Below are 20981 nucleotides of genomic sequence, written 5' to 3' on the forward strand. Positions count from 1 at the left end.
GACTAACCCCTCCCCTCAACAGTAAAGATTAAGTCTGCAAGTCTCCCGGAGGCAGGGGGGGGGGTCCCCACAAACACCCTTACCATGATAATATTGGCATTTATGTAATCAGAAACAGGCTCATTCGGATCACCGTCATGAAGGACAACTCTGGTATGGTCAACTGGAAGGAGGGAAGGGAAAAACAAAGACACACCTTATTAGACAGCTACAACCAGCAATTACTTAGTCAGATATTATTTGTCCACTGCTACCCAGCTGGTTGCCTCGGGCGAACCACAGTTGTGCCCGGGCAACCAGGGCAAAAAGCACTTCAGAAGTTTATTCTCTGTGTTAGTGAGAACGTGAGCTGGAAATTTCTCTCCAGGCAAAACGAGCTAATTACAGGCCAGATTTCATGCTAAGTTGAAAACCAGCCTTACCTATCATGGCTGGCTGAGGTTAGGTGGAATGGGAAAGCAGACAGGAGGAGAAACTGCCTCATTTCTTTTCAATTTCTCCTTCCTCCTCCTACTTGCCTTCCCATCTCTACTCTAAGCCAGCCTGCGATGGCCAAATGTGATAGCCACGCACATCCTCAACAGTCAGTGGTCTTGTAAGATAGCAAAAGCTTTCTGGGAAATGATTTATAATGAATTGAAGAAAATGTTTAAAATAACTTTTATTAAAAAACCAGAAAGTTTTCTTTTAGGGATAATCAGTACAGAGTTACCTAAAGACCAAAAAACCAACCAACCACACCACCCCTGTTTATGTATGCTACTACCGCAGCCAGGATCATTTATGCTCAGAGATGGAAAGAAGATTCTGCACCAACCAAGGAGGAGTCACAGACTAAATTAATGGACTATGCAGAAATGGCAAAACTTTAGGGAGCAATAAGAAACCAGGAGAACCAAAAAGCTTTATCAAAGACCGGGGGAAATTTGTGGATTATCTGAAATGTTTTTGTACACGTATGTTCATTGGCAGGATTAACTTAAAACCAAACAGTTGAAATTCATGTTAAAGGAAAACCAGGGAGTAATTAATAATTGGCATAAGGAAGGAAATGCAGTGTTACAAATTTTAAAAATGTAAGAACCCGCAAAAGGGGTGGGGCTAGTAAAAAAAATGCATGTTTATTGGGAAAATATTGGATTTGTATCTTTGTAAAACTTCTTTAAAAAATGGGGGGGGGGATATTTTTTAAAAAATATTTATGAGTCAACAGTCTAACAGTTTGGCCTTGTCAGCAGTCTGGCCACAGCATTCTGGACCAGCTGAAGTTTCCACGTACTTTTCAAAGGAAATGTCTGAACACTGCTCAGCTCAAACTTCCATTAACTCCAGCCAGCATGGCCAATGGCCAGCGATGGCGGGAGTTGAGAGCCGCAGCCACATCAGGAGGGAAACTCAGCCAGATGGGTGGGGTATAAATAAATTATTATTATTATTATTATTATTATTATTATTATTATTATTATTATTACCAGACTGAAGAGGGCCTGCCAACGGCTCTCCAGAGTGGCATGGAAAAGGGACTCTCCTGCTAGCAGAGACACTTTTAACTGGGAGTGCCAGAAACAGAAGGCTGCACATTCTCACCAACAGACAGGAAAGCTCAAAGGTTAAGCGGGTGAATCTTACTGGCCGGGAATCTTGGCTTTGAGGAAGAGGCAAGGACAGAGCATTCAGTACTCACAGGGCAAAATATTCTTGTATCTGTTCTTGTTCTTGTTCTCCTGCCGCTGCCCCTCTTTACGGCTGTAGAGGAGTTTGCATTCTTGCTGCTGGAGAGTCTGAACAAAGAACAAGCAGGGGATCCAACGAATGTTGCAAAGTGTTTACCGCCTCCTCCACCAGCCCCGAATTTCACCAGCATGTGCCCATCCTGCTCATCGTGGGTCAAAGACACAAAGGCAAGTGCCAAAGAAACATGCCACTATGAATATCCCAGCGGAGATGAGGGTGGACCCTGATTACAAGAGCCTTGTAAGCAGCAGCTGGATAACCATGGCCGTGAACCAACACTGAGCATTTTTATAGAATTCCACAGAAGGTGATGACAACCCAAAGTCTATTGAGAAAGGATTTACGGCGATGTTAACGTTTTGCAAAGCAGCCCATATTCCAAAGCAGCAGAACACAGGGCACCAAGGATGAAAGTTTCACACAAGTAATGCTTGTGAATACCAGTTGCTGGAAGCCAGGGGAGGGAAAGTGTTCCTGTGCTTAGGCCTATTTGCCAGTTTCCCATTAGGGCAACTGTTAGCCACGGTGAGAACAGGATACTGGACAAGGTGGGCCTTTGGCCTGATCAAGTAGTTTAATATTATTAATAATATTAATAATAATAATATTTATACCCCACCGAGCTACTCTGGGTGGCTCCCAACAGAACACTAAAACTTCAAACATTAAAAACTACATTCAGATGTCTTCTAAAAGTCTGATAGTTGTTTATTTCCTTGACATCTGATGGGAGGGCATTCCACAGGGCGGGTGCCACCACCGAGAAGGCCCTCTGCCTGGTTCCCTGTAACCTCGCTTCTTGCAGGGAGGGAACCGCCAGAAGGCCCTCGGAGCTGGACCTCAGTGTCCAGGCAGAATGATGGAGGTGGAGATGCTCCTTCAGGTATACTGGGCCAAGTCTGTTTAGGGCTTTAACGGTCAGCACCAGCACTTTGAATTGTGCTCGGAAATGTACTGGGAGCCAATGTAGGTCTTTCAGGATTGGTGTTACATGGTCTCGGCAGCCATATAAGTTTCTTGCTTCAGGAAGAGCTGTTGCTCACAATCCCTCACAGGCAGCTAGCCAAGTGCTTTGCCGATGGCCTTGAAACTGCTGTGGCCCCGGGGAAGATTCTGGCTGGGTTTGAAGGAGGTCAACTGAGAGCCGACCAGGCAGCAGGCTGCGAGTGCAGGGTCCTCCACTCCTGTGGCAGGAAAATCTGGATCCAACAGCCCTTTGGGGTAGTTAGCAGTGCAGACAGCTACTGTGGAATGCCCTCCCATCAGATGTCAAGGAAATAAACAACTATCTGACTTTTAGAAGACATCTGAAGGCAGCCCCGTTTAGGGAAGTTTTTTATCGTGTTTTTAATATTCTGTTGGGAGCCTCACAACATTTTTAGGGGTGGGGGAGTCCTGCTCCCCAACCAAGGATATCTTAGGTTCCAGCTCTAGGCAGGGCTGAACCCTAACGAGGTTAAAATGCACATAAGGGCTCCTAGGTAGCATCATAGCTGGCCTGGTTTGCCTCCTTAAAGGTAAAGGGACCCCTGACCGTTAGGTCCAGTCACAGACGACTCTGGGGTTGTGATTCTCATCTCGCTTTATTGGCCGAGGGAGCCGGCGTACAGCTTCCGGGTCATGTGGCTAGCATGACTAAGCCGCTTCTGGCGAACCAGAGCAGCACACGGAAATGCTGTTTACCTTCCCACTGAAGCGGTACCTATTTATCTACTTGAACTCTGACGTGCTTTCGAACTGCTAGGTTGGCAGGAGCAGGGACCGAGCAACGGGAGCTCATCCCGTTGCGGGGATTCGAACCGCCAACCTTCTGATCAGCAAGCCCTAGGCTCTGTGGTTTAGACCACAGCGCCACCCACATCCCCTGGTTTGTCTCCTTAAACAGGTTTAAAAACAAGGTCCTTTTTCGGTCACAGAAAACCAAAATGCCTAGTGGGTCTCTCAAGCTGGACAATAGCCACTGAGCCCTTAGGAAGAAGAACCCAGAGAAATCCATCGGTGCCATGGCTCCCTCTAGTGGTGCCGCAGCGATGCTATGGAAAGCTCTTACCTTTCCACCAACAAACCAGCAACCTCACCCAGATGCAAAGAAAGCGTTGGGAGGCAAAGTTCGTTCCTCAGAAGTGCCTAAACTCTAAGAGCAACTCACAACCATTGTTCCGAGTTGCACTGAAAGACTGAACATGCACAAGAAACAAGCTGCAGCCCAAGCGACGAGCTGGTAAGTTCAAATCAATATGCGAAATCACAGATGCACGCAAAACAGCTCCACACTCGACACACTTTTAGTTAAGAAGAGTCAATGGCTAGATCAGGCCAATGGCACTTCTAGTCTAGCATCCTCTTCTCACGGTGGCCAACCAGTTGCCCCAATGGAAAACCCTCAAGCAAGATTCAAGCACAACAGCCCTCTCCCCTTCTGTGGTTTCCAGCAACTTGCATTCGGAAGCACTTACTGACTCCGACAGTGGAGGCACAGGACCCCACTTACCTCAAATTCTTCCCAGAAGCCTTGTTTGACTTTGTCGGTGGTCTCTGCCAGCTTGCTCAGTTCTTTGACACGGCTCTCAATCTCTGCCGCATTGATGCGGGTGGTGTTGAGGGGCTGTGGAGGAAGAAAGAGAAGCAGGTGAGCATAGACGTTTTTGTGTATAGGCACCATCCCTGGGAAGGACGTGGGTGGCACTGTGGGTTAAACCACAGAGCCTAGGACTTGCCGATCAGAAGGTTGGTGGTTCGAATCCCCGCGACGGGGTGAGCTCCCGTTGCTCGGTCCCTGCTCCTGCCAACCTAGCAGTTCGAAAGCACGTCAAAGTGCAAGTAGATCAATAGGTACCACTCCAGCGGGAAGGTAAACGGCATTTCCGTGCACTGCTCTGGTTCGCCAGAAGCGGCTTAGTCCTGCTGGCCACATGACCTGGAAGCTGTACGCCGGCTCCCTCGGCCAGTAAAGCGAGATGAGCACTGCAACCCCAGGGTCGTCCACGACTGGGCAGGGGTCCCTTTACCTTTACTTTACCACCCCTGGGACAGAGCTCCCATGTAAGATCCATTCATACTGTAAGGAAAATGTTCATGCGCTCCAAATGATGCACCTATTTCCAAGAGTTTGGATTCAAGACCCATTCATCCAGTTTGGGGGCTGTAAGCATAGTTTTTTGAGGGGGGGCATGGTGGCACCTGGCCCTTGCATTGACTTCCAAAGTGGCCCTTATAGCCCTTTCTCCAAAGTCAAGATCAGGGCAACGAGGGGGGGAAACATACATTTAGAAGAGCATGTTCTATGAATGTAAAAAACTAAGTTTCAACTGATACTGTGCTCTGAAAGGAGCCAGCCCTCAAATGCCAGGGATCTTCTGCTTGCAAAGCAATGCCCTGCCAAGGATCAGAAGCCTGGAGAGGGAAGGGATCCGTACGAAAGGGCTCACTCTGCAAACAAGAGCACACAGGCACACGCGCACACCAGGGCCATTGCAGAGGACTGGAGCCCATCCCTCTCCAAAATGCTCATTACTGGGAGCTTTTCTTCTCACCTGCTTCAGTTGAAGGACAGTCCCCAGGGTTTCCACCATGGGGTTCTTCTTGTAATGCTCCACAAGGTCTGTCAAGGAATCAAATCTCTCCCCTCCGCCAACGTCGTACTTCATATCCTTGGAAGGAAAGGAGAAGAGACAGGCGCTAGTTAGCTATGCACGCGGGTGCCTGGCATTTGCATAATTTATTCTAGGCCAGTCACTTTTAGAAATTATTTTCCATCTATCAAGAAAATCAATTCAGGCTGCATAAATCTGCATATGACTTAAAACCCTAGCCTCAGCACACACCAAAAAGCACATTTTTTATTCTTTAAAGATGTCGTCTTAGGAGGAGCATTTCTCTTTCTCTTTCCTTTTATCTTCATTATTCTTTCTTTCTTTCTCTTTTGTTTTCCTTGGTCTCCTCTGCTCTAGGTCTTTATTGGGATTATACAAACACAAAGGTGATGGATGGTCAGTGAAGGACACTGGATGAAAGATCTCCCAGGGAGGGAGGCTCAGAGAAGGAAGAAAAACTCCTAGGTGAGAGCTGTGAGACAAGAACAAAGAGCTACCTTCGAGAGAGGACTCTGCATTTTCTTTTCTTTAGCTGTTTTTATTTAGATTACCTTGTTTTCGATTGTCTTGTATTAAAAAAAAAACCTTTAATAAAAAATGGGGGGTACAGTAAAAAAATCCTCCACTACAGTCAAACCTCGGTTGTCAAACGTAATCCATTCTGGAAGACCGTTCGACTTCCAAAACATTCAACAACCGAGGTGCGGCTTTCCGGTTGGCTGCAAGAGCTTCTTGCATTCAAACAGAAGCCGTGTTGGACGTTCGGGTTCTGAAAAACGTTTAAAAACCGGAACACTTAGATCTGGGTTTTTGACATACGGGAGCCGAAACGTTCCAAAACAGAGGCATTCAGGAACCAAGATTTGACTGCAATTAGATGCAGAGAGGGACGTGGGTGGCGCTGTGGGTTAAACCACAGAACCTAGGACTTGCCAATCAGAAGGTCGGCGGTTTGAATCCCCGCGATGGGGTGAGCTCCCGTTGCTCAGTCCAGCTCCTGCCAACCTAGCAGTTCGAAAGCACGTCAAAGTGCAAGTAGATAAATAGGTATCACTCCGGCGGGAAGGTAAACGGTGTTTGCGTGCCCTGCTCTGGTTCGCCAGAAGCGGCTTAGTCATGCTGGCCACATGACCCGGAAGCTGTACGCCGGCTCCCTCGGCCAATAAAGCGAGATGAGCGCCGCAACCCCAGAATCGGCCACGACTGGACCTAATGGTCAGGGGCCCCTTTACCTTTACCTAGATGCAGAGAACCAGAATGCAAACTTTCCACCTCCATTAAAGCACACCCAGAAATTGCTCCAGCAATTTCCTCCTCCAGGCCTACAGCTTCTTTGCCTCACCCACATCCTCATTCCTTTACCTGGCACCGGATCATGACATGCGTCACTTTGGACTTCCCATCGTTGCTCTCTCCTTTATCGTCCCCCGTCCGAACGGAAAGGACAAAGTCTCCCGGGTGGCTCTGGCTCTCGCGGACAAGAAAACTCCCATGTTTCCCTTTTTCTGTCAACAGCTTCTCCGCTTCTTTTCCAGAAAGATGCCCATGAAACCACCTTTGGAAAGGCAGCAAAATGAGGTGAGTCGCATCGGGCCAACACACTAGTTGCCTGCACTCAGCCAGTGGGATAGAAAAGCTAGGAGCCAAATGGCTTCCAGGACCTCGGTTGCGGGCGCCAAAACAGAATGTCTAGTCGCCACCGGGGGGGGGGGAGAGATGCAATTCACATAAGTGACACAGTTTTAGCAGAAATTGTTAATGCATGCTTAATTTGGTGTTTACAATAAAAATATTGGTACCACAGTTCAGTTTTCAAAACACTCTGTTCTTTACTGTTAAACTCCTTAATATATTGTCTATCCTTCACATATACTTCAAAGCTTCAAATCACATACATTTCAGTAATCCTTGAGCATCGGCCAGGCACTAAAAAATGGCACCCAGACTTTTGGAGGTGATCACAAATGGAGAATCTTTAGGCGCAAAATGCGCCTGGCGCCCTGCTAATTTCGAACCCTGCGCTCAGCAACTGTTCCACAAACAGGTGTGATGTAGGGGTCAATGCAGAAGCGCCAAAATTTATGATACCTGATGCACAAGCCTTTTAAATATACATTTCTTTTAAAAAAGTGGTCACTGAAACTGGAAGGCACACTTCACTCTTATGTAACACCTCTGCCCAGAGACCTGCACCAGTTGCCGATTTGTTACCAGGCCAAGTTCAATGTGTTGCTATTAATATACAAAACCATTAACAACTTGGGACCCATTTACGTGCCAGATGGACTTACTCCACATAGGCCCACTACACTGCTTCAATCTGCAGAACTGGCCCTGGCACAGGTGCCACATAATACTCACTCTGAATTTGTAAGAACGCAATCTTTTAGTGTGTTGGCACCTACACTTTGGAACTCCCTGCCTGTTGACTTCAGGCAGCCACCTTTGCTGTACTACTTTCAGCACCTGCCAAAAACGTTTTTAGGCAAGCCTATTCACATAAATACCGTATTTTTCGCTCTATAGGAGGCACCCGACCATAAGACGCACCTAGTTTTAGAGGGGGAGAACAAGGGGAAAAAATTATCTCCCTCTCTGTGCAGCACCCCTTCAGCAAAGCGGCAGGAAAAACAGAGCCCCTTCCATTTCTCCTCCCGCTTCGCTGAAGGGGTGCTGTGCGAGAGGGAAAGCTGCACAGCGCCTCTCCAGCGAAGCGAAGCCAGGAGAGCAAGAGGGGTCCCGCTGCGCTCCGGAGGCTTCATTTTGCTTTTGCTGAAGCCATGGAGCCTGCATTCGCTCCATAAGACGCACACACAATTCCCCTTAATTTTTGGAGAGGAAAAAGTGTGTCTTATAGAGCAAAATAATACAGTATAATGCAGACACTTGTTTTAATCTGTTTTCTGTTTATCACTGATTTTATTTTTTAAAATGTTTTATATAGTTGATTTTAACTGTTTTTACTGATAATTTTATTCTCTTTTCCTTCTTGCAAGTCACAATCAAGCGGTACATAAATTTTAGGAAACAGCTAAATTACAGTAAGCCTAGCCCTGTAAAGCTGTTGACGGGCTTGGTTCACCAGTAGGCCTGACTCAGGGAAGCCAGGCCTCTTTTCACCTAGACCATTAATGCTAACACTGGCCACACCCAGAACTTGCAGGGGCTACCTTGACGCCAGGGGCATACGAAGTGAGGGGCGGTCCGCCCCGGGTGCCACTCGGGGGGGGGGGACACACAACATGCCCCCTGCCTCCCCCCAGCTGCAGAGTGGCCACAAGCACGCGGCGTCCGTACAGGCTGCCTCTCGCATGGCGACCGTACGGGCTGCCGCGCATGTACTCCGTACGGGATGTTGCACATGCACAGTCCGTATGGGATGCCACTTGCACGGCAGCCCGTATGGTCGCCATGCAAGCGGCATGACTGTGCATGTGCGGCATCCCATACAGAGTGCGCGCACACAGGATGCCGCACATGCGCAGTCCGTACGGAATGCCCTGCCCCGGGTGCCGGATAGGGTTCCTCTGCCATTGCTTGACGCCACCACATTCATCATGCCCTATCACCAGGAAATCATCCTGTTTGGTGCCCAGCCGCCTACTCGCACAACTCCCGGCTTTCTCACCTTTCAGACGTGGGGTCAGCACAGTTGAGCGGATACTTCAGCTCGATCACATCGCCGTTCTTCTCCTTGAGCTGCCCGTGATGTTCCATGTAATACTGCACCAGCTCTGCCAAGGTGGCGAACTTCTCCCCTCCATAGAGGTCGTAGTAGTCGCCTGTATTCTGGATCTTGATGTGGGTGACTGCTCCATTCCGCCTGGTAGAGACAGCAAGAAAGCCGACTTACAAGAATGCATATATGATCACATGGAGCTGCCTTGTATCAAGTCAGACCCATCTCTCCCCGTCAGGGCCGGCCTTGGATGTGGGAGAGCAGGGGGCTGCTTCGGGCACTGAGCTGAGCTCAGTGCCTGTGTTTTCTGCTTTTGTTTTTAAATGTACTGCCTGCAGTGAGCGAGAGTGGCAAAAAGCAAGTGTCTTTAATCTTCTTCCAAGGTTCTACAAGTTTTTTGGGTACCAACGACAAAGATGATTCTCCTGCAATTAGCGTTCAAGTATGTTCATAGGGACGCGGGTGGCGCTGTGGGTTAAACCATGGAGCCTAGGGCTTGCCGATCAGAAGGTTGGCGGTTTGAATCCCCGCAACGGGTTGAGCTCCCGTTGCTCGGTCCCTGCTCCTGCCAACCTAGCAGTTCGAAAGCACATCAAAGTGCAAGTAGATAAATCGGTACCGCTCCGGCGGGAAGGTAAACGGCGTTTCCATGCGCTGCTCTGGTTCACCAGAAGCGGCTTAGTCATGCTGGCCACATGGACCGGAAGCTGTACGCCGGCTCCCTCGGCCAATAAAGGGAGATGAGCGCCGCAACCCCAGAGTCGGCCACCACTGGACCTAATGGTCAGGGGTCCCTTTACCTTTATGTTCATAGAATGAAAACAAAAATTGTAGAGTTGAAAGGGACCTCGAGGGCCATCAAGTCTGTCCCCCTGCAATGCAGGAATCCAGCTAAAGAATCCCTGACAAGATGGCCATCTGACCTCTGCTTAAAAATCTCCAAGGAAGGAGAGTCCACCACTTTCCAAGGGAGTCTGTTCCACTGTTTAACTGTTCTTGCTGTCAGAAAGTCATTCCTGATGTTTAGTCGGATGCTGATGGGAAGGGGAATCCAGCCACACTGGGAAGGCTGCAGTTTCCCCACCCCTTATCTAAATTATCTGATTGGCAGCGGCTTTCCAAGGCCTCTGAACTCAGGCCAGGCTCCCTCCTCCCGCTTCGCTGCCCTCTTCAGAAACTGGGCTTCTCAATCTCCAAAGGGAGAGAGGAAAGGGGTTGCTGGTTCACCACACAATGAAACTATGGCTATATTTGCATACATATACTCTAGGCCAATCACCTGATTAAAGAGGTCTTAGTAAGGTTGTCAAATGGAGATTGAATGGGACTGACCCTAGGATCTCCTGCATGCAAAACTCTCTCTCATAACTGACTCACCGAACTGAAAGGGTGAAGTCCCCAGGATTGCTCTTGCTGGGCCGGGCCAGAAAGCTGCCATCTACTCCTCGTGTCAGCAGGAGGTTCTCTGCCTCCACTCCGGTAATATTTGGGTGAAACCATCTAAAAAGAGAAAGAATGGTGGGGAGTGATATAAATAGAAAGGAATGTAAGCTCTTTTTATATGCAGTAACAGCAGCAATAATATTATTGGCCCAAAAATGGAAGCAAGAAGAGTTACCGACGATTGAAGAATGGAGGATGAAGTTAATGGACTATGCAGAATTAGATAAACTAACAGGAAGGATTCGAAACCGGCGAGACCAGAAATTCACAGAAGACTGGAGTAAATTTACGGACTATTTGAAAAGTAATTGTGAAGAACAGACGACGTTTGTAGGGTTGCAAGAAGTTTTGTGAGGAGTGTTATTAGACGTATTGTAAAAATGGAGAAGGGGAAGGATGATTTGTTAAGAGATGTAAAGGCAATATAAAGTTAAGAAATGCATAAGAAGTGGTTAAAACGGTGGATCATCAGAGGTGCTGATGGAAGTCCGAAAAGATTGTATAAGTGATAAGTTTTGTGGTACATTTTATAATTTATATGTTAAAATTAATAAAAAATACTATTAAAAAAAATAAAAAGAGAAAGAATGGGGTCCCCCCCGCAGCAACAAAAAAGCCATGTTTTAGAAATCTAAGTCATTAGCAAAACCGAACAAATCTTCATAAGCTACTAGTCTTCTTAAAACAAAAACATATTCTTCACACATTGAATATGCTTGTGGTCCATCTGGCTCAATATTGTCTACACTGACTGGCAGCAGCGCTCCAGCATTCCAGACCAGAGCCTTCCCCAGCCCTACCTGAAATGCCAGGGATTGAACCCAGGTGCTTCTACATGCAAAGCATTGTGCTGCCACCGCAGCACGGTTCTTCCTTTACTTTTGCGTCATCTATGGCGCGCTGATAACCTGAAAGGAAAGAGAACTAGCCCACTTGCCATTTACAGATGCTCCCCTGCAGGTAGCACCTGATCACCACAGGCAAGCTGCTGTTTGCATGCCTGAGTAAAGTACCGTATTTTTCGCTCTATAAGATGCACCAGACCACAAGACGCACCTAGTTTTTGGAGGAGGAAAACAAGGAAAAAAATATTCTGAATCTCAGAAGCCAGAACAGCAAGAGGGATCGCTGCGCAGTGAAAGCAGCAATCCCTCTTGCTGTTCTGGCTTCTGGGATAGCTGTGCAGCCTGCATTCACTCCATAAGACGCACACACATTTCCCCTTACTTTTTAGGAGGGAAAAAGTGAGTCTTACAGAGCAAAAAATACGGTAAATGAAATGGCAAGACTACGCGGGGCAAAATCTCCCTTCTCTCTCTCTCTAAGACTTTCATTTGTGGGAGGAGTCCCATGAAAAGGATTTGCATTGCCAACCGAGACTTCAAACAGAGTAAGACACACCAACAGGGAAGGTACAACCTCATGCTTCACAAATGCAGCCGCAAAAGCTGATGGGGAATCCACTCCTGCCTTTAGAAGGTTCAGCTCCAAAGGATTCCTCTAAAGCGTGGAGCTGGCAGACTTCGCAGAGACTCAACGCCATCCCAGCCTGGGAATACCTTGCAAATGCCCTCCATATATCCTCTTGGTCTTAGCCACCCACAACCATCCTTTCCTGTGACTAATATAGCACCTTGCCAGCGAAGGCCTCCACGCAAACAGCACCTTTCACCCAGCGTTTGCCGCCTATGCTGTCAGTGCTGTCTGATTTATTTTTAGAAATACGGCTAACTTGAGCCAACATTTTGACTTAGGCTGCACTTCCCACCCTGGGGCAAAAACTCAAGATTCCTGAAAAGCCTAATGAGTTATTATCATTGGTAATTAAGATATTTATATACTGCCACCAAAGTATTTGTGCAGTGCTTAGAGCAGGCTTTCTCAACCTCGGCCCTCCAGATGTTTTGAGACTACAGTTCCCATCTTCCCTGACCACTGGTCCTGCTAGCTAGGGAACATTTGTCCAGCAAGAACCCTGGTTTTTAAAAAAAATACTACCAAGAAATTCATGCAAATCGAATGGCACAGGGAACTCTACACTAGCTATGTGTGCTCCCTGCTTCTTCTCTCTTCCTTTCTACCGCACTTGTCTTGGGCTTCCACCAGTTCAGTGGAATGGCTTCAGATTTAAAACCAAACCACGGTTTCTCTGATTTTTGAACCAGCACCATCGGGCGAGGGGGATGACTTGTATGTGTATGCCAAACCAGGATCTGAAGCCACAGCCCCTGAAGTTGGCTTGCAGTCCTTTGGGCCAAGGTGTGGTTTAGCATTAATCTAAACTGTCAATCCATGGTTTAAAATGTTCCACCCTCAGCAGCTGATATTTGGAATAGGATCCAGGGATCTTTGACAGTGGGTCTTGGACTTTTCATGGGGAAAAGAAATGAATGATTCTGAGACATCATGACTTGAAGCAAATAACAGAAAGTGGAAAAGACAGATGTTAGCATGGATCAAATGATTTAAACACTCTTCTTTTTTATGTAACTGGCAGATGTAAAATCGGAAGTTTTGTTTTTGTATCTTTCTCAAATGTTTATTTTTCTTTTGTCTTTTAAAGCTTATTTTCTTTCTCTTTCCTCTCTTCTTATTATCCATTTCCTTCTTTATTTTCTTCTTTCTTTAGAGTCCTATGTCTGAGGCCTTTACTAAGGTTCTAATTTGTATGGGGGGGCAGATAGCTGATGGAGGACCCTGGATGAGAGACAGGAAAATGACGGCCTCCCAGGGTGAGAGGCTGGGAGGAGAAAGGAAAGATTTCAGGTAAGAACTTCTGTGGGTGTTAAGGGCTAAGAATTACTTTTAAGAGCAGACTTTTTTGTGTTTTTTGCAGCTGCTATTTTACTTTTTATTGGGCAGGATAATAAAAACCTCATTAAAAAAAAATCCAGGGATCCTCATGGAACGAAGAGCGAAACTATTCAAGCCACATCGACCACAAACCATAGCTTAGAATCAATCATTATTATTTGTTTGTTTGTTAATTTATTTATAGCATTTCTATCCCACCCTTTACGGGACGTGGGTGGCGCTGTGGGTTAAACCACAGAACCTAGGACTTGCCGATCAGAAGGTTGACAGTTCGAATCCCCGCGACGGGGTGAACTCCCGTTGCTCAGTCCCTGCTCCTGCCAACCTAGCAGTTCGAAAGCATGTCAACGTGCAAGTAGATCAATAGGTACCGCTCCGGCGGGAAGGTAAACGGTGTTTCCGTGCGCTGCTCTGGTTCGCCAGAAGCGGCTTAATCATGTTGGCCACATGACCCGGAAGCTGTACGCCGGCTCCCTCGGCCAGTAAAGGGAGATGAGCGCCGCAACCCCAGAGTCGGCCACGACTGGACCTAATGATCAGGGGTCCCCTTTACCTTTTGATCCCACCCTTTAGGCAGAAACGTTCTCAAGGCGGCTTTCAAAAATCAAGTGTAAACCATAGGTAGCACAAACTCCGGTTGGAAATTAATCTGAACTGGTCAAAACCACATTTCATAAAACCTCATCGGATGTTCCTTGATGAAAAAAAGGAATCAGCAACGGCAAGCAAGCTTCAGTTTGCCCATCCAACCAATCTACCAATGCTCAGCATCAGTCTTTGCCAACCTGGACTACAACTCCCACCAGGCTGACGGCTGGCAAAGGCTTCTCTATATGAACCACTGAACATGCACCTCAGAAATTCCCCATCGTCCTCTGTGGCCTTCAAGACTTCTGATAGACAAATGTTCTTCAGCAGGCAAGTTGATGCAAAATTGGGTTCCACTGCAGGTGGAGCATGGCCACTCAAGACTAAGTGAGTCTTTGGCTTCAGGAAGGGCGATGGCTAGAGCTGTGAGGGGCAGGGGGCAGCTTGAAAATCACTTCTTGCCATTCCCCACACTGCCCATTCTTTTTCAATACCTCTTTTCCTCTGACCTTCTACCACCCACCACCACAGCCCACCAGCAACATTTTTCCATTTCACAGATTATGAAATGCAAGCTAACAGCACCTGGCAAAATCTTAATGGCTGTCACAGAATTTTGTGGGGGTTTGGCTGTGGGATTTAAAGGAGCCATTTTGAAAACCTGAAGCAGAGACCATAAAAAGCCCCAGACTCAACCCATCTAATGGAACCCAGAGGAAGGATGGGAGTTCCGGCAGTCACTGGCCGAGGTGGCTGCTCTATTTGTAACTTTTGTCCCAAGGCTATCTGGGGCTCCATGTATATTTGGCTCAAGGTGGGAAGCGGCATTTTGTCAATGGCCAAAAATAGAAGGATTTGGGGGTGTATCAAGTCAGCCGTAGGCCAAGAAGTTATGCCGAGTGGTTCCGGAAATGTGATCGGAACAACAGCACTCAGACGTCAGACACTCATTTAAGGCTGATATACCACCCTGATTCTAGGGTCTGAGGCGGGCTATGCCATTTTACAAATACAGAGAAGAAGAAAATGGTGGCGGGCCTGCAGGAAGCATTTTTTTGAAATTATTTGCTAAGGTAATCAAATATATGACAGGTTATACCTCACCTACAATGGGGAAAATAAGGAAATACAAAGGGCTCTTATCAATAAAACAAAATCAAGAATTAAAAATGAATATGCTTGGCAATGCTGGAGTAGAACTGGTATTTAAAAGGAACTGAGATAACATCCAATCAAAAAATGTGACCAGGAGGGTAGGTAAAGGTAAAGGGAGCCCTGACCATTAGGTCCAGTCGTGGCTGAGTCTGGAGTTGCGGTGCTCATCTCGCTTTATTGGCCGAGGGAGCCAGCGTACAGCTTCCGGGTCATGTGGCCAGCATGGCTAAGCCACTTCTGGCGAACCAGAGCAGCACACGGAAACGCCGTTTACGTTCCCGCCGGAGTGGTACCTATTTATCTACTTGCACTTTGACGTGCTTTCAAACTGCTAGGTTGGCAGGAGCAGGGACCGAGCAACGATTCGAACTGCCGACCTTCTGATCAGCAAGCCCTAGGCTCTGTGGTTTAAGCCACAGCACCACCCACGCCCCTGACCAGGAGGGTATGGAATACAAAACTGACAGATTTTAGTAGAGGGAGGTGTTTGAAACGAGCCAGACATCAGGCACATTTTGCACCGGGCTCTCAACCACTTGCAACCAAGATGCCTGGGCACTGTTCTCAATTACCCATAAGACTCTAATGGCAGCCCTGAAGGATCAGACCAAAGCCTTTCCTGGTCCATCAACCTACTTCTCAGAGTAGGCAGGAAGATGACCACAAGACAAGGCAGGGCACAAGCACTCTCTCTGTTGTCCCCCAACAACTGGCATTCAGGGATAGACTGCCTCTGAACCTGGAGATTTCACACAGCCATCACTAAAATAACGTGTGGAGAAAGTGTTTATCCAGCTCTCATAACATGAGAATTTAGAGCTGTCCAATGAGGTCAAAAGTAGGTGCTTCTTCACACATCACATAGTTAAAACTATGAAATTCATTACAAGATGTAGTGATGGCTGCCAACTTGTATGGCTTTAAAAAGGGTATAGACAAATTCTTAGAGAATAAGGATATCAAAAGGGACATGGGTGGCGCGGTGGGTTAAACCACAGAGCCTGGGACTTGCCGATCACAAGGTCAGCAGTTCAAATCCCCGTTGCTCGGTCCCTGTTCCTGCCAAACTAGCAGTTCGAAAGCACACCAGTGCAAGTAGATAAATAGGTACCGCTCCGGTGGGAAGGTAAATGGCATTTCCGTGCGCTGCTCTGGTTTGCCAGAAGCGGCTTAGCCATGCTGGCCACATGACCCAGAAGCTGTACGCCGGCTCCCTTGGCCAATAAAACGAGATGAGTGCCGCAACCCCAGAGTTGGCCACGAGTGGATCTAATGGTCAGGGGTCCCTTTACCTTTTTAAGGATATCAAAGAACAGTCATAATAGCTATGTTCTAATTCCACTGTAGGAGGCAGCATGCCTCTGAACACTAGTTGCTGAGAATCTCAAGCTGGGAGGATGCTGTTGCACTCAGGCTGCCCAGAAACATCTGGCTGGCCACTGCGAGAACAGGATACCTTTGTACAATAGACAACATTCCAGCAATACAAAAGTCTGAGTTTTCAACACTCCTATAATAGGCAAGCGAGGGAACTATGACAGTTCAATGACACATTCCAAATTGTTCAAGGCATCTGGCTGGCCATTATGAAAGTAGGATGCTAGACTAGGTGAGCTTTTGCAGGGTTCTTCTTCAGTTCTTAATTTGCCTAAAATCCCCTTCTACAGCTAGTGGTCACCACCCCATCTGGCAGTGGGAAATTTTATTAACACATTTCTACCCTACCTTTTAGGGCTTCTGGGAAATATTTAAAACACAGAAAACATCCAGCACAACAATACAGCAAGATACAGATTCATAGTTTAAAATTCCACAAATTAGTCATGCATTGCACGAAGAAGGATCAAAAACAAAACAGCCAATCACATTACCAAAACAAGAGAGCAAAGAACAGCCATAGACATTTAAAGTTGATAGCCACATCTTGCAGTAGGGAGCTTTTTTGTGAAGAAGCAGGGCAGATCTGCACCATGTGTTTAACGCACATCCAACACACATTTAAAACACATGACTTTCCCCAAAGAATCATGGGAACTGTAGTTTGCTAAGAGGGAAACTTTTGATGTATGGTGTAGTAGAGACAGGTGAAGTGATAGGATCACACTGAATTATGCAAAAGATGAGAGAGGATGTAGATTCCCAAAGCCACCTTGGAACATGGGTTGCTTGGCTGCCCGTGAACTTTTAAGCCTTGTAAAGCCCCTGGCTTATATGTTCTGGGAACATCGGTGTTCCTGGCCTCCAAAGTCCCCTCCCTCCCCTACACACAGTCCAGCACAGTCCCCACAAATCTCTGCAGCGAGTCAAGGCTTGGCCAAGGGATCTGGCTGCCGACCCACATCCAGCACACATTCCAAGCAAGCACACCATGTCTTCCCCCGCCCCCAGAAGGAATCCTGGGAGCTGCAAGTCCGAACACACAGAGAGAGCTACAATTCCCAGCACCCTGGGCAACCTACAGTTCCCAGGGTTCATTGGGACTCTCTCATGGGCTTTAAACGTGGCGTTGCATGTGCGTTTACATGCATGGTGTGGAGAGGCAGAGTACGAGCTCGCTCTCTTCGCCAGGCTTGACCTGGGGGCTGTCTTCATTGCAGAGGGAAGGAGCCCCTCTGCTTCTCCGCCCCCCCCCGGCCCCCGTATAGCCTGTCCTGCGGCAAAGAAAAGGCCGCCCCCCACCTCAGCCCACCCCACTAAGGACCTGAGGGATTGGGGCTACCCCCACCTGTCCCCATGGCAACAGCAATGGGGAGGGGCCAAGCCCCCTTCCCCCACAGGAAGAGCGGAGGGGCGGGGCCTGCCCTTCTTCCCCGCTCACCTCCTCGAGGTCATCTTTCCGTCTCCGGCTTTCTCACATGGGGCCCCGTCGCCTCACGAGGAGCCCGGCCCGGGAGGTTGGGAGCAGAAACCAACCCGGGCCCGGCCGCATTCAGGGCCTGGGAGGGAGAGCCACACAGAGCAAAGCGTCGCAGGCACTAGCGCGTCACACGCCCGCGACGCGGCGGCGGCGGGTCCCGCCCACAGTGGAGGAAAAGGGACGCCTCCTAGAATGACCATAGAGACAGCCGAGGGCAGAGAGGCACGCAGCCTCGAGTTCTAGTATTCATTGGGAAGCAGCCGCTCTTGGCAGAAAGCTCTAGACAGCAGCGTTTCTATGGTTGGCACCCTTTCCATACTTGCATGTTTTTTTCTGCTAGTTTGCAAATCTGGGTGATTCGGTTACCAGCGCCTGAATGTGAATGATTTCCAGATTTTATTTGCATGCCTGAAAGCTGTAGTAGAATTGCTGCAGTCCGTCCTTTTTGCAATTTGGCTTCACTGCTTGAAGTTGTCCTTACACCTATATCTGACTCTAGATTCAGGTGGGTAGCTGTGTTGGTCTGACACAGTCGAAATAAATAAAAAAACTAAAAAATTGTCCAGTAGCACCTTAGTGGCCAACTAAGTTTGTTCTGGGTATAAGCTTTCGTGTGCATGTGTATCTGAAGAAGTGTGCATGCACACGAAAGCTTATACTGTACTGTACCCAGAACAAACTTAGTCTCTAAGGTGCTACTGGACAATTTTTTAGTTTTTTTATTTATTTCGACTATATCTGACTAACTTCCTAACTTCATATATCTGATAAAATCTACTCTCGATCATGAATACTCAGGCCATTAATAAGTCTTTAATGTACTATTTTACAATGTAGGATATGAATATAGTATAAAATGTAATTTAATAAGTTAGATTTATTACATATATTCCATAATTTACAAAAATAATATTCATCCATATATCTTCCAGTAATGAACAAAACACAGCCAGCTTTCAACAAACATGATATTCAGAGAACTGCCAATATTATTACATTTACACCCCACCTTTCTTCTATCACGAAACCCAAAGCAGTGGTTCTCAAGCCGTCAACTATCCAAAGCACCAACCAAAAGCTCTCAGACCACACTCTCGGACCAAAAAATTTGTTATTTATATTGTGTTACGATAAAAGAAGGAAACGTATCATAAAGCATGTTTTATGACAAATGGCTCCTTTTGTAATGTTTTGTAATGCTGAATAGGAAAACAGCAAAGACTCTTGTGGAACCCTGAAAACAATGAAGTGTGTTACAGTACAGTATAAGGCAAGCATGTCCAAAGTCTGTTTCGGGGGCCTAATCCAGTCTGCCGGTGGGTTTAATCCAGCCCCTGTGATAGTTTATTTCCTGGGGTATAATCCTAAAAAAAAAGATTAACTTTGGTTGGCCCTCACGGCCCTTCACTTCATCAAATCTGGCCCTCTTTGAAAAAAAGTTTGGACACCACTGGTGGTTTTCATGAACTGCCCCTAGTTCCTTGTGACCTGTGGGAGATTTTCTGCCGCAAGTTCCAAAGATCTCAGAAACACGTTCTGCATTAACTCGGAACAGGGCTTTAATGTGGCTGTCCTTGTTCTTTGGAAGAGCATCCCTGTTGAGATCGAAAGGCACCCATTATCTACACTTTCCATAAACCACGGTGGTACCCCGGGTTACATATAGAATCATAGAATAGAATCATAGAATCATAGAGTTGGAAGAGACCACAAGGGCCATCGAGTCCAACCCCCTGCCAAGCAGGAAACACCATCAGAGCACTCCTGACATATGGTTGTCAAGCCTCTGCTTAAAGACCTCCAAAGAAGGAGACTCCACCACACTCCTTGGCAGCAAATTCCACTGTCGAACAGCTCTTACTGTCAGGAAGTTCTTCCTAATGTTTAGGTGGAATCTTCTTTCTTGTAGTTTGGATCCATTGCTCCGTGTCCGCTTCTCTGGAGCAGCAGAAAACAACCTTTCTCCCTCCTCTATGTGACATCCTTTTATATATTTGAACATGGCTATCATATCACCCCTTAACCTCCTCTTCTCCAGGCTAAACATGCCCAGCTCCCTTAGCCGTTCCTCATAAGGCATCGTTTCCAGGCCTTTGACCATTTTGGTTGCCCTCCTCTGGACACGTTCCAGTTTGTCAGTGTCCTTCGTGAACTGTGGTGCCCAGAACTGGACACAGTACTCCAGGTGAAGTCTGACCAGAGCAGAATACAGTGGCACTATTACTTCCCTTGATCTAGATGCTATACTCCTATTGATGCAGCCCAGAATTGCATTGGCTTTCTTAGCTGCCGCGTCACACTGTTGGCTCATGTCAAGTTTGTGGTCAACCAAGACTCCTAGATCCTTTTCACATGTACTGCTCTCAAGCCAGGTGTCACCCATCTTATGCTTCAGGTTACAGACGCTTCAGGTTACAGACACCGCTAACCCAGAAATAGTACCTTGGGTTAAGAACTTTGCTTCAGGATGAGAACAGAAATCATGCTCCGGCGGCGCGGCAGCAGCGGCGCGGCAGCAGCAGGGGGCCCCATTAGCTAAAGTGGTGCTTCAGGTTAAGAACAGTTTCAGGTTAAGAACGGACCTCCAGAACGAATTAAGTACTTAACCTGAGGTACCACTGTAATTGGAGGGTTTTTTTTGTTCCAACAGGCTTTGGCAGCTGGATAAACCGGTCCTTACCACTAGTGTCCACTTGTTTGGATTTTAGTCTGGTTTTGAATGCATTTGCTGTATTTGTGTTTTAAACTGGTTTTATGTGTAAATTTATCTTATGTACAAATCATCTAGAGACGGTGGTTTAGAAGGCAAGTAATAAATTAATTGTAATAATGAAGATGTCGATCCAGTGTACAGCAACCGGGGGAAAGGCAAATTAATTGCTAAGGATCATTAGGCAAGGAATTGATATAATGCCTATCACACAGCCGTCTATGCTCCTTTCGGAATAGCAGGTACGACCACAAAGTTAGTTGGCATCCGGCTGGCTCGGGAGACAATAGTGGAGTGAGCCTTTGGGGCTGAAGTCAAACTGTGGGAAGATTGTTTGTTGTTGTTTAGTTGTGTCCGACTCTTTGTGACCCCATGGACCAGAGCACGCCAGGCACTCTTGTCTTCCAC

At 47.2% G+C, this 20981-nt stretch overlaps 1 protein-coding gene across 1 annotated transcript in view; it reads right to left on the minus strand.

Annotated features, from left to right (window-relative positions):
- PTPN11 (protein tyrosine phosphatase non-receptor type 11) overlaps window positions 1–18005 on the minus strand; it is a 29489-nt gene extending 11484 nt beyond the window's left edge. The window contains exons 1-8 of the mRNA XM_053401221.1: window positions 17825–18005; window positions 10384–10506; window positions 8956–9150; window positions 6690–6882; window positions 5268–5384; window positions 4226–4339; window positions 1685–1781; window positions 84–163 (exon numbers count right to left, since the gene is read on the minus strand). Coding sequence (XP_053257196.1) covers window positions 84–163; window positions 1685–1781; window positions 4226–4339; window positions 5268–5384; window positions 6690–6882; window positions 8956–9150; window positions 10384–10506; window positions 17825–17838 — 933 coding nt within the window. The 5' untranslated portion in view covers window positions 17839–18005. The remainder of the gene's footprint in view (window positions 1–83; window positions 164–1684; window positions 1782–4225; window positions 4340–5267; window positions 5385–6689; window positions 6883–8955; window positions 9151–10383; window positions 10507–17824) is intronic.
- Window positions 18006–20981: the final 2976 nt, after the last annotated feature.

Source organism: Podarcis raffonei, chromosome 8, assembly GCF_027172205.1.
Source record: "Podarcis raffonei isolate rPodRaf1 chromosome 8, rPodRaf1.pri, whole genome shotgun sequence".
NCBI classification, from domain to species: domain Eukaryota; kingdom Metazoa; phylum Chordata; class Lepidosauria; order Squamata; family Lacertidae; genus Podarcis; species Podarcis raffonei.